We start from the raw sequence: 13,932 nt of genomic DNA, 5'->3' as shown, positions 1-13,932 counted from the left end.
GCCTGGGCTTGCTGTCATGCATGCAAGGCTTCTTGGGGCCTGAATGTGATCCACCATCACTTCTCCAGCACTCTATTGGCCAAAGTAAGACTGGTCCCTATTCAAGGCCTGGGGAACTAGACCCTACCTTTTATATGGAAGAGTAGCTAAGTCATATTATAAAGGGTATGGAGATGGGAGGGCTGAATGTGGCTAGTTTTGATATAAAACTAGCACAAGAGCATTGATGCCTGGTGTGGGGAGTTCGGAATATACTTGTCAGTTGAGGAAGTAGGAGTGTCGCCTCCCAGTTTTAAGGCCAGATCACAGTGGATTCAAATGCCAGCTCCAGCAACCATCTGAGAGGCCTTTGGGTGACTTACTCCACCTCCCTGACCTTCGGTTTCCTCAAAGGGTTGTTTTGAAGGTCAATCAAGAGAACACAGGGAAGGGGCTGAGCACAGGCCAGTGTACCTGACGCTCACAGAGTGAAGAGTCAACAACTAGAGCTCACCTCATCCTTAAAACACAGGGTTCATCCTGGGCTCTGCTGACACCTGCCTCGGCTTCCCAAGGCTGAGAAGGAGATGGAAACCAGGCCATGTGGGAGCATGATTTCATATTGAGAACCATGAAATGTCAGTTACAGAGTAAGAGTTTCATTATAGTTCTTTGGGGAAAGAAGGAAGGAATGCGATCTGGTGGGCAGAAGGGAGGGGGCTGAGGAGGAGGATGGGAGCAAGAGAGATAGATGGAGGTCAAGAGGGAAACGCTGAGCCATTGGAAAGGCGTCTCCCCTCATCCCCTAAAAAATAACGTGAATGACATTTTTATTTGATGTTTTGTTTTTGCTCTGATTAAAAAATTACTGTGTGTTGACTTGACAGAGTTTTAAAAATGCACTGACCAAGAGCATTATGCTAAGTGAAGTAAGTCCAACACAGAACATGTGTGCTCACTTAGATGTGAAATCTAAAATCAAAACAAAAAACCCAAACTCACAGATACAGAGAACAGATGGATGATTGCCAGAGGTGGGGGGTGGGTAAAATGGGTGAAAGGGGTCAAAAGGAGCAAACTTCCAGTGATAAATAACTCATGGGATGTAATATACAACATGGGGACTATAGCTAATTATACTATAATGCATATCTGAATGTTGGTTAAGAATAGACCTTAAAACTTCTCATCACAAGAAAAAAATGTGTAACTATGTGTAGTGACTAAACCACCACCACCACATGTGGTGATGAATATCAACTAGACATGCTGTAGTGATCATTTAACAATATATGAAAGTGAAAGGCACTCAGTCGTGTCTGATTCTTTGAGACCCCATGGACTATACAGTACATGGAATTCTCCAGGCCAGAACAGTGGAGTGGGTAGCCTTTCCCTTCTCCAGGGTATCTTCCCAACCCAGGTCTCCTCCATTGCAGACAGATTCTTTACCAGCTGAGCCACAAGGGAAGCCCAGTATATACAATATAACAATATATATATAGTTGTATATATACAAACAGCAAATCATTATGTTGTATAGCTCGAAGTAATATAATGTTAATGTCAATAAAAACAAAACAGAACAAAAGCAAAATACACAGACTCTTTCACTCCTAATCCCACCAACCGGGTATCAGCGGCTGATATTTACAAGAGCCTCAGTGTGTGTGCCCACACTGTCACAAATGCTTTGTATGCCCATGACTCTCGTGGTAACTCTAGGAGCTGGATGTCTTGGCCCCATTGCACAGGGGAGGGGCGGACGGGAGCACAGAGAATATAAATCACTCACCCAGGCCATCAGCTCTGGTGAACAGCAGAGCCTGGATTCCAATCCAAGCTACCTAGGGCCTGAAGTCTTGCATGTCCCCACAGGGCAAGGCACCACCTGGGCACGGCTGACACTTGGTGTATTTCCCTTTATTTTCTTTCACTTTCTGGAAACTGTACCACTACTTTATTACTTTTTCAAAGGCTATTTGAAAAACGAGTACTTGTTAGATGTGGCTGTCTTCCCCTTCCCATTTTTTTTTTCTGTAATTTGTAATTTTGATATATAGTCATCCCTCCATATCCATGGGTTCCCTAATGAAGGATTCAACCAACCACAGATTGAGAATATTTGGGGGAAAAAAAGTCCAGAAAGTTCCAAAAGCAAAACTTGAATTTGCCACGTGTCCAGCAACTACTTATATGGCATTTACATTGTATTAGGTATGATAGGTAACCTAGAAATGATTTAGCATATAGGAGGATGTGAGAATGGTGTTATATGCAAATACTGTGCCATTTTCTATAAGGGACTTGAACATCTGTGGATTTCGGTATCTACAGTGGTGGGAAAGGCAGGGAGTGATACTGGGACCAATCCCCTGTGAATACCAAGGGACAACTGTGACTTCAAACTTACAGAAGGGTTGAAAGATTAGTATAAAACACTCTATATCAACCAGTTGTTTACCACATATTTTCTCATTTTCTCTCTTCACATAATTATTTATATGTGTGTATGCATTTTTCTGAACAATCTGACATTAAATTGGAGACATCATGGTCTTTAACCCCTGAATGCTTCAATATGCATTTCCTAAAAACAAAGACATGTCCATTCATAACCACAGTACAAAGAGCAAACTCAGGACATTTAGCATTGTAGCAATATTATCATCTAATTTATGGTCCATATTTAAACTGTGTGTGTGTCTGTGTGTGTAATTTTTTTCCCAGTCCAGGATCTAAACCAGGATCCTGTATTGCAAGTAGCAGTCCTATCACTTTAGCCTCCTTTAAACTGGAATACAGTCTCAATCTTTGTCTTTTTCCTTTTTCTTTTAAATGAAGTATATATGATTTACAATATTGTGTTAGTTTTAGATGTACAACATAGCAAGTCAGTATTTTTGCAGGTTCTATGCCATTACAGGTTATTTCAAGATAATGGGCATAATCCGTGCTGCACCGTATATTTTGGCTGTTTTGAATAATGCTGCTAGGAATGTTTGTGTACAGATCTTGTAAGGACACATTTTCCTTCCTCTGGGGTATATACATGAGAATGGAGTTGCTGGGTCACATGGTAACTCTACATCTAGTCATTTGAGGGACTGGGAGTGTCCCTCAGTGGCTGTTCCATTTTATCTTCCCACCAGCAGTGTAGGAGGATTCCTTTCAAAACACTTCTACAAACAGAAACAACCCCAGAGATGGGCATCACTACTCTCATCTTCCCAACAAAGACTGAGGGGCAGAAAGGGGATGTGACTTCTCAGAAGACACCCTGCCGCAAGGACTAGGCTCCAATCCTGGGACTGCCCTCCTTCCTTCAGGAAACCAGACTTTTAGGCCAAAACAGTAGGTCTTTGAGAGGTGATGGGGTAAAGGGCAGAGAAAAGGAATCTGCAGATACCAAGCCTCACAATAGAGATGGAAGTTTCTGGTTTTAGGAATGGAGATATCAAAGCCACTTATGTTTTTGTTTTATTAGGCGACAGCCAGAGCCAGGTTCTGACTAATTAATGATGATCAAAGTGCTCTGGCAAGATGTGCTCTGCAAACACCAGCCATGAATTATTCACAACTGGGTCTTCTTTGCTGGAGGGGAGGAGGCTGCCAAGGAATAGAAAAAATCAAGGTCCTCACTTCCCCCTCAGCTTGCATGAGCCTGAGCCCTCCTGCAGGACTCAAGTTTCTCAATCCAGAAAATGGGTCTAGATATGAGCTCTCATCCCTTTACATTCCTAGGCCAGGACTTGGCAACCTGAGTCCTGTTCCCATCAAGGCAGTACGTACCAAGCTGCCTCCACCAAACAATAATTAATAATACCACACAAAGTTCAGGGGTAGACAAACATTTCCTATAAAGACCAGGTTTTTATTAGGTCTTTGGGCTAATTAAACACTTGTGCTTTGCAGGTGTGTCACAGCACTCACCCCTGCCTTTGCAGTGCAAAGGCACCACAGACAACACATAAATGAATGAAAGCAGCTGTCCCATGAAATGTTCTTTGTGGACACTGAAATTTGACTTCTGTATAATTTTCACGTTATAAAATATTCTTCTTTTGATTTTTCCCTACTATTTAAGAATATAAAAACCATTCCTAGCTCTTGGACTATATAATAACAGGTGTTGCCTCAAAATGTTAAACATAATTGCTGTTTAACTCAACAATTCTACTCCTAAGTATATACTGAAAATAAATGAAAATGTAAGGGACTTCCCTGGCAGTCAAGTGCTTAAGACTCCACACTTCCACTGCAGGGGATGTGGGTTCGATCCCTGGTCAGGAAACTAAGATCCCATATGCTACGTGGCCAAAAAAACAAAGTAGAAGAAAAACACAAATGTCCATCAACTGATGAATGGATAAACAAAATGTGGTATATCCAGTGAAATATTGTTCAACCATAAAAAGGACCAAAGTTTTATATACACGTTACAATATGGATTAGCCCTGAAAACAGTCAAGCTTTCAAGAAAGCCAAGGCTCAGAGAAAGCACAGACAAGGACGCAGGTAACCAGTGGTGAGGTGTGAGCAGAACCAGGTCTTTGAAATCCTTGTCCAGTGCTTGCTGCAGCAGACTTTCCCAGAATTACATTCAGAAACCAAAGTATGTCACTCCTCAAAGCCCCAGGGAAGAAGAGATCTAGGGAGGGGATGCCTCCCTAGACCTGTCCCTCCCTCCTATGCCTCTGCATCATCCTTCCTGTTCCCCATGCCACCTTCCTCCTCTCTGCCCCTGGGCTCCTCCCAGTTCTTTTCTCTCCTTTCCTTCCCAGAACCACTAAGCAAGGCTGTCCCTCCCTACTTCTTACTCAGGGTGCTGGGGAGGGGGGCAGTGGGAAGACTACAGGGAGGCTTCTCCAGAAATCCAGTCCATGTGACACATCTGGAAAAGGGCTCCAAAAGTGTGAGGAACAAGTCCAGGTCACACAGCAGATATGGAACATTTGAGTTCCTTGATATTTTTGAGAATGAAGAGAGAAGGTGTGGGGCAAGAATAGGGTTTGTGGTGAGCCAAGCTCCATCCCATTCCTGATTTTTCTCCACACAACACATACCCCTGCCCTGCTTCACACTTTCAAAGGCACTAACTACTACAATAAGGGCTTTTAAAAATATTAAAATACTGAGTGTAGAAAAAAACCAGCACCTGGATTCAAATCCTGGCTTCTTCACTCACCATCTGTGTGACTTCTGGCAGCTCATTTCGTATCTCTGACCTCAGTTTCTTTACCTATAATATGGGCATGATAACAGTACCGATTCAAAGAGTTGTGTGACAATGAAATGAGGCTATAAAAAGCACTAAAAACAAGTGCATGGCCCTAGCAAGCACTTAATGCATCATTGCATTTTCCCAGAGATTTCCTTCATACATTTTTTTTCCCTACAAAAATGAAATCATTCTGTATTCACGATTTTATAATGGATCTCACCCCTCACCTTAACTGAATTAACATCTTTCCATAGCATTAGAAATTTTCCTATAGAACATCTTTCTTTTTCCTTTTTTTTGGCCTCACTATGCATGGCTTTTGGGGATCTTAGTTTTCTGACCAGGGATCGAACCCAGGCCTTTAGCAGTGAAAGGAGAGTCCTAACCACTAGACCACCAGGGAATTACCTAGAACATCTTTCTTAAGATAGCATATGCATATGTACTATTCCATTTCCTGAAGTGGGATCCTTAGTATGATCTTTGTTTTTCCATGACCAAACATGTTCTTCCTTGTCTTTGACCAATTACTGCTTCAGGGTAAATTCCTAGGGAATTGGCTGAGTCAAAGGGTGTGCAGGTGTTTTAGGCTTTCGGCCTGTAACTGTCAAACTGCTTCTAAGAAAAGTTCACAACTAGTTTGACTTCCATCAACTTGGAAAAGAAGGCTCCATGCTCTCCAAGGCCTTGTCTCCTCTTACCATTTAGAAACATCATTTCTAACTTGACCCAAGAGAAGTGCTATTTGCTGCCATATTTTGATCTGCAGCCCCAACTCTTCCTAATGGAACTCAATTCAGGCATCTGCTTAATCCTATGATTCTCTGGGTGGCTCTGGGCTGGTCATCAACTTCTCTGAACCCAGAAGTCTCAGCTATAATTCACAAATAAGTCCTCTCTCTCGCTTTTTTTTTTTTCCTGCACCAGGTCTTACTTGCAGCATGTAGGTTCTCAGTTGTGGCATTATGGATCTAGTTCCCTGACCACAGGTCGAACCTGGGCCCCTGCACAGTCTTAACCACTGGATCACCAGGGAAGTCCCCTAAGTTTCCTACATAATATAATATATGTAAAAACTCAACTCCAAGTCACATTCCAATTATTTGAAACATGGCTGTAGCAGAAACAAGGATGGCATTTCAGGAGACCCCTGTAGGTAACTGTGGTGCACATGGGGAAACTGAGGCCTGGGATGTGGAAGTCTTCCCAATAAAAAATCAGAAATATCTTACAGAAAATGGGTGAAAACATGACTAGGCAATTTAGAGAGGAAATCTAAATGTGTGCTACTAGACAAAGAGATGTTCAAAGTCATTAGTTATCAGGAAAATGCCAGCAGAACAAAGAGAAACCAAGTCACAGAGTAGCAAACATTAGGAAGTTGGATAAAACCAAGTGTCGCTAGGGTATAGGGAAATGGGGCTTTATACACCACAGCAGAAGCAGACTAAGACCGTGAAACCCAGCAATTACATTTCTGGAAAAATATCCCAGGGACCTTCCCACCAGCCAAGGATGTTTACTGCATTTGCTGTCTGTGGAAGCTAAATAGTGTAGTGTTAGTGGCTCAGTTGTGTTCAACTCTTTGCGACCCCATGGGCTGTGGCCCATCAGGCTTCTCTGTCCATGGAATTCTCCAGGCAAGAATACTGGAATGGGTTGCCACTCCTTTCTCCAGATGATTTTCCCAACCCAGGGATCAAATCTGGGACTCCTGCACTGCTCATTCTTTACTGTCTGAGCCACCAGGGAAGGAGAGAAATGCCCCTCACTGGGAGCAGATATGCAAAATAAGATGAAGGCATCTTATAGAACAATTATGCAGCAATTTAAAACAATGAAATAGACCGGGGCTCAACAAACAAAGGCCTGTGGGCCAAATGTGACACGTCACCTGTTTTTGTACAACTTCACTGGAGCTGAGAATGATTTACATTTTTAAATGGTGGAGGAAAAAAGAATATGTTGTGACATATGAAAATGAGTAAACATATTATCTCCCTTGACTCCTGTGGGTCAAGAGTTTGGGAATGGCTTGACTGACTGTTTCTTACTTGGGATCTGTCATGAAGTTGCAGTTAAGATGTCGATGGGGCTGTAATCATCTGAAGGTTTGACTGGCGTGGGAGAATCACTCAAGATGGTTCACTTACATGGCTGGCAAGTTGGAACTGTTGGCAGGAGGCCTCAGTTCTTCTTAGACCACTCCATAGGGCTGCTTGAGCGTCCTCACAGCATGGCAGCCGGCTTCCCCTAGAGTGGGTAATCAAGGGCAGCAAAGAGGATACTGCGATATCATCCATCCCCGAGCCTTGGAATCTGCACACTGATATCTTTGCCAATAGCCTATTTGTTGAGTAGGGTATGCACTTGCATAGAATTGCATAGAATTGCAATACAACTGCACTGTATTCAGTGCAATTCAGCAAATATTCAGCTCTCTTCAGGGACTGCTCAAAGATATGAATACTGGGAGATCTCACTGGGGGCCATCTTGGAGGCTGGCTAACACAGTAAGAAACACAATGTGACCTACAGTAGATCCTTTTAATTAAAAAATTAAATTCACAGTCACATAAGACAATACTACACACTTGACAAAGCTACATACAAATTCAAAGGTATTTATTATAAACGGAATGGGGGAGGAGGGTAATGGGATTGGAGGGGAGGGATGACAAGAAATGAATGAAAGAGTGAATTAATAAAACCAGAGAAAAGCCTTGCACAAACCAACTAAGAGTGGGCTAGGAACTGAGAGGATTAATTCAATTCTCTTTACTCAAGCCCCCACCCTACTCTGTACCACTCCCACAAAGGGAAGAGAGATGAAGAAAACAGTTTCCTTGATTTCTTAGATCACAAGAACCCAGCCTCCCTCATTAAGCACCCCTTTCTCTGCCTGACACATATTATTCAATTCACGGTTGTCCCGCAGGGTTTCCAGAGTTCCAGTTCCTGGTTAAATAGAGATTTTTGCCTGCAGGAAGGGGTGTGGGGACCAGCAGAACAAGCCTGGGAAGAAAAGCCCTAGCTATTACCCAAATAGTGGTGCTGGTGCATTGCTCATCCCTCTTGCCAGGGTTCTTCCTTCTCTGGAGACAAAGGGCTTTCAGAGTGCAGAGGTCTGCAAATGCCCTGAGGTCCAGCGTGTGGGTGGTGGGAGAACTGAAACCCTCATTTCTTTAAAAATATATCTTGTGGCTCTAGGCCTTGTGATTTCTTTCATTTCTTTTAATCTTCGTAAGCTCACTATGCAAGAATTGTTATTTCAAGATACCCAGAGGAGTTACATTGTTTTTAACTGTTTTACCTTCCTGTAAAGTCATTCATTCATTCATTCATCCAGCAAATACTTATGGAGAACCTACTATGTGCCAGTACTAGCCATACAGCAGTGAACAAAGCAGGCAAAGCCCCTGTCATAAGGGCGTGGGGGAGTAGTAGGAACAGACATTAGACAGTATACAAACAAAAAATATAATACGTAAACTAAAATCGGCCAAAGAGACAAAAAGTCATTGTGTTATTAGGGAATCCTTGTATTTGAACTGAGACCTGAAGGGTAATAAGGAGTTAGCCCAGTGAAGAGATGTTTTGGAGGAAAAATAGCAGGTGTAAAGGCCCTGAGGTAGGAATAAACTTGTGTTGGAGGTGATTAGGAAGGCAGGCAGGACTCATATCAGAGACGTTATGGTAGTTCTTTGTCTAAAGAACTTGGGCTTTATTCTGAGAGTGTCATATACAACTGACTCCACCATAATTAGTCACATGACCTTGGCCAAATTACTTCACTCCTCTGAGCTTAGTTTACCTATCTATAAAGTGGGTAATATTCAGTTAGCCAAAAAAGTTCCTTCAGTTTTAAAGTAAAAACAAAGGACACATTTTCCATTTTCACCAAGAACTTTATTGAACGTATTCACCATTTTGTTCTACTACCTTCTGCCATTTTTCAGGCAACTTCATAATCCCATCTTCCCAGAACTTTTTGTCTTTTTGAGCAAAGAACTGGTCCAGGTGCCTTTTACAGTCTTCCAGGGAAATGAAACTTTTTCCATTAAGAGAATTTTGTAAAGAACGAAATAAATGGAAATCCGAAGGTGCAATGTCTGGTGAATACGGCGGATGAATCAGAACTTCCCAACCAAGCTGTAACAGTTTTTGCCTGGTCATCAAAGAAACATGTGGCCTTGCATTATCCTGATGGAAGATTATGCGCTCTCTGTTGACTAATTCTGGACGCTTTTCATCGAGTGCTGCTTTCAATTGGTCTAACTGGGAGCAATACTTGTTGGAATTAATCGTTTGGTTTTCTGGAAGGAGCTCATAATAGAGGACTCCCTTCCAATCCCACCATATACACAACATCACCTTCTTTGGATGAAGACTGGCCTTTGGTGTAGTTGGTGGTAGTTCATTTTGCTCACCCCACCTTCCCTTCTGTTCCACATTATTGTACAGTATCCACTTTTCATCGCCGGTCACAATTTGTTTTAAAAATGGAACGTTTTCATTACGTTTAAGTAGAGAATCACACGTGGAAATACGGTCAAGAAGGTTTTTTTCACTTAAGGTACGTGGGACCCAAACACCAAAGCGATTAACATAACCAAGCTGGTGCAGATGGTTTTCAACACTTGATTTAGACACTTTGAGTATGTCGGCTATCTCCCTTGTGGTATAACGTTGATTGTTCTCAATTAATGTCTTGATTTGACTGCTGTCAACTTCAACTGGTCTACCCAACCGTGGGGCATGGTCCAGTGAGAAATCTCCAGCACGAAACTTTGCAAACCACTTTTGACACGTTCGATCAGTCACAGCACCTTCTCCATACACTGTACAAATCTTCTTTTGTGTTTCAGTTGCATTTTTTCCTTTCTTGAAATAATAAAGCATAATATGTGGGAAATGTTGTTTTTTTTCTTCCATCTTCAGTATTAAAATAGCTACACAAAAATTCACCAATTTTGGTTAAGTTTTTTTTTTTTTTTAACGCATGCTAATATGACAGCTATCGCAATACAATCTAACAAAATTGTTTCCAATGAAGCTAAAGACAACTAAGCACTACTAGATCAATCCTGCAGAAAAAACCAAATGAACTTTTTGGCCACCACATCTTAAGATTCCCATGATGAAGGAAATCAATTACTGGTATTTGCAGAAGGCAATGGCAACCCACTCCAGTACTCTTGCCTGGAGAACCCCAGGGACGGGGGAGCCTGGTGGGCTGCCGTCTATGGGGTCGCAGAGTCGAACACGACTGACGGGACTTAGCAGCAGCAGACAAGGGGTAGAAAAAATGGCTTCAGTCGATCTGAGTTACTCCAGTTTTCTCCATCTTCTGCTACTCTGCGACCCCACCTACCTACCCTTTCTCCTCCTACCGCCCGGAACACCAAAGCCCCTTCTTTTATAGCTCTGCTTGAGGTCTCCCTCTATACTGGATTTCCCTTCCACCAGCCCCCATCTTTTTCCACCCTCTCCCTTGAGCCCCTCCTCCTCTCGCTTGAATTTGAGCTACAAACACTTCCTATTTCTAGCCCCGCCCACTTTCTGGGACACCTCTATCGACTTCTCTCTTTCCCATCCCTCCTCCAAACTACGCTCCCCACTCCCCCCACACACACTTTCTCTCGGACATCTCACCAAGCTGTTTAACCCTTTCTCCTATCTTCCAAGAAAACTACTCTTTAAACTGCCTTCCTCCACCCACCCTCACCAGTCCCGAAACAGTCTTTGCAAACTGTTCACTGCTCCCAAAGTTTACTCTTGAAACGTTATTCCTTTACCACCCTCATCTTCCAAATCGTTCCCTATTTGCCCCAATTCTTAAGTACTTAGCTCCTCAGGACCCGACTCCACCCCACTCTTCTCCGGTCTCTCACTCCACCCACAAAAGAAGCTGGATTACGGTCCGGACAGTCTCTTCCTTCCAGTCACCCTCCCAACTACCGCTCCCAGCAGCCTCTCCCTCCACCACTTAAAACGTCCCCTCGTAAGAACCTCACAGTCCTACCTTCCGCTAAGTCCCCTCTCTGATGTTCCCGCTACTTCCTGGGTTCCAGGTCTCCCCGACTCTCGCAAGCATCACGCGCAGGGCTCCCTCCCCACCCAGGGAAGAGCCCTTTCCCGCACATACCTCGAGGTTCTGGCCCGCGCCGCCCCTTTCTCCGTCCTCCGCCCGCGCTTGGCCACTCTTTCCCTGTTTCTCCTGCTCCGTCCTGTTCGCCCCCTTCCATTTCTCCGCCTTCCGACTCAAAGCCACTCATTTCCTACTCCACAAAGGCGGGGGAGGGGGGGGGCCTCCCTACCCCAGGGGTCCCTCTGGGGCGCCCCTACTTCTGCGCACTTCCAGCCGTGCGCGAGCACTTCCGGGGCAAAGCACGCGAGGGCGCGCACGTGGGGCCGCGGCGCAGAGGATAGCGCCTAGTGTCAAATGCACCAGCTGTAGAGCTGGGGAAGGGGCGTGGGGAGCTGGGATGCGCCGGGGATGGGGAGTGATGGTGTATGGAGTTCGAGCGGATGCAACTTGCAGTGGGGCTAGTGGTTAGAAGAGTGGTTGACATGCTGGACTAGTCGTGTCAGAAGCTCTGGGTTCTCCCTGTCCCATGAGTCCCACCGCCACTACCGTAGTTGAGTCTGATCTGCAAACTTGGCATGCAATAGAGATAGAGATGTTTGCCAAAATGCAGGTTCCAAGGCCCCGGCCCCAAAAGACAAATTCTGGAGGCATGGAATAGGACCTAGAATCCTGCGTTTTTTAAAAACCATTTTCCGATATTTTGATGCAGAAGTCTGCGAAACTGAGACTCAAAAGACTGTCAACATTCCTTGCTTCCTTAGACTGGTCGTGGTATTTATTCTCTTCTACACCAAACTCATCCCTACCCCTCAGAAACCTCACACACAAAATACAAAGGAGACCTTAGTTCTGCCTAGAATACAACTGGTCAGCTCCATGTGGCTCCACTCAAACGCGCACTCCCAGTTAGAGAATGAGGTTATAGTCAGTCTTCTGCTCCAAGATCAAGTTTTAGATTCTCGTCCCTCTTTTCCTGGACCACTTCCTTCAGCAAGTTGGCAGGACTGCCAGAAGTCTGGGTGATGCTCTATGTCTTGATATTTTAAATATTTTTTTGCTGAATTTTGATAGAACCTGTGTGTGCCATGAAAACATTAGTTGAATATTTAGAAATAAACGTCCGTTGGACTTCCTGACTGTCCAGTGGTTAACGCTCTTTTCCCTTAATGCAGGGGGCCAAGGTTCCATCCCTGGTCAGGGAGCTAGATTTCACATACCACAACTAAGGGTTTGCATGGATCTAAATAACCAGAAACTAGCTCTCAGGGCCCGGAGAAGGCAATGGCACCCCACTCCAGTACTCTTGCCTGGAAAATCCCATGGACGGAGGAGCCTGGTAGGCTGCAGTCCATGGGGCCGCTGAGGGCCGGACACGACTGAGCGACTTCACTTTCACTTTTCACTTTCCTGCATTGGAGAAGGAAATGGCAACCCACTCCAGTGTTCTTGCCTGGAGAACCCCAGGGACGGGGGAGCCTGGTGGGCTGCCGTCTATGGGGTCACACAGAGTCGGACACAACTGAAGTGACTTAGCAGCAGCAGCAGCTCTCAGGGCCTCTATCCGCAAGGGATGCACCTGAGGGGAGGCGATCTGGAGTACCTGGCAATAGGACAGATCAGCGTCAGCGATGTTAAGACGCATCCAGGCATCCCTGCAACAAGCTCGCCTGGTGCAAGTTCTGCAGCCTCCAGGGCACCCTCTTCGATGTGACACCGCCCTCTGGTGGCCACAAGCATGCTTGCGGCGTCCGGGAAGGGAGACGGACGGGACCCTGCAGCACTAGCTCTCACTGGGACCCGCTTTGGGAGAGTTCCCCACAAGGGCCACGCCCCCGCAATCCCGACTTGTTCACCGAGGGACCAAACATTTTAGAGAACGCCAACTACGAGCCGGCACAGGGCAAAGCGCTGTACAGATATTAACTTAATCCTCACATAAATCCTAACAGGTAGCCTCATTTACGGAGAAGGCAATGGGATTTTCCAGGCAAGAGTACTGGAGTGGGGTGCCATTGCCTTCTCCTGCAGCAGCCTCATTTAAGAGTTTGCTACAGGTCACTCAGAGAGCAAGTCTTGACTGTTTTTAGTTGTATAAAATATATTTGTGTCTCCATTTCTGAAAGATTTTGCTATATACAGAGTTCTAGGTTGACAGATTCTTTAAACACAATGAAGACTTCATTCCTCATTCATAGGGCTTCCACAGATGCTATTGGGAAGTCAGAAGTTAGGTTTTTTCCCTCTAATTGCTTATTTACCTTTTATATTACTACTTTTTCACCATGATGTATCTGTCGTGGACTTACTTTTAGTTATCCTCTTTGAATTTCATTGGGTTTCCTGAATCTGTACCTTGGTATGTCTTTCATATACCTTTTTCTGTATTTTCCTTCTGGGAATCTGATTAAATCTATATTGATCTTTCTACCCAACAGCTTAAGGTATTTGTTTTCTGTACTTCTCTATGCACTAGTTTCTGAACAATTTATTCTCACCTATATTACTTTGTTATCCTCTTTGAATTTCACTGGGTTTCCTGAATCTGTACCTTGGTATGTTTGACATATACCTTTTTCTGTATTTTCCTTCTGGGAATCTGATTAAATCTATGTTGATCTTTCTACCCAACAGCTTAAGG

General features: G+C 44.3%; 1 protein-coding gene across 4 annotated transcripts in view; it reads right to left on the bottom strand.

Annotated features, from left to right (window-relative positions):
* The window catches only part of CDH3 (cadherin 3), a 117,250-nt gene that overhangs the window by 87,711 nt on the left and 15,607 nt on the right, over positions 1-13,932 (bottom strand). The window contains exons 1-3 of one of the 4 annotated variants that reach the window (XM_061387707.1): positions 11,352-11,463; positions 7,357-7,456; positions 5,168-5,221 (exon numbers count right to left, since the gene is read on the bottom strand). In XM_061387707.1, coding sequence (XP_061243691.1) covers positions 5,168-5,170 — 3 coding nt within the window. In that variant the 5' untranslated portion in view covers positions 5,171-5,221; positions 7,357-7,456; positions 11,352-11,463. Of the gene's footprint in view, positions 1-5,167; positions 5,222-7,356; positions 7,457-11,351; positions 12,505-13,932 lie in introns of those variants that run through there. The other 3 variants (XM_061387702.1, XM_061387708.1, XM_061387704.1) reach the window with 3 other exon arrangements.

Source organism: Bos javanicus, chromosome 18 (genome assembly GCF_032452875.1).
Source record: "Bos javanicus breed banteng chromosome 18, ARS-OSU_banteng_1.0, whole genome shotgun sequence".
NCBI classification, from domain to species: Eukaryota; Metazoa; Chordata; class Mammalia; order Artiodactyla; family Bovidae; genus Bos; species Bos javanicus.
The sequence above is the reverse complement of the archived record's forward strand: the minus strand, read 5'-3'. Positions and strand labels throughout refer to the sequence as shown.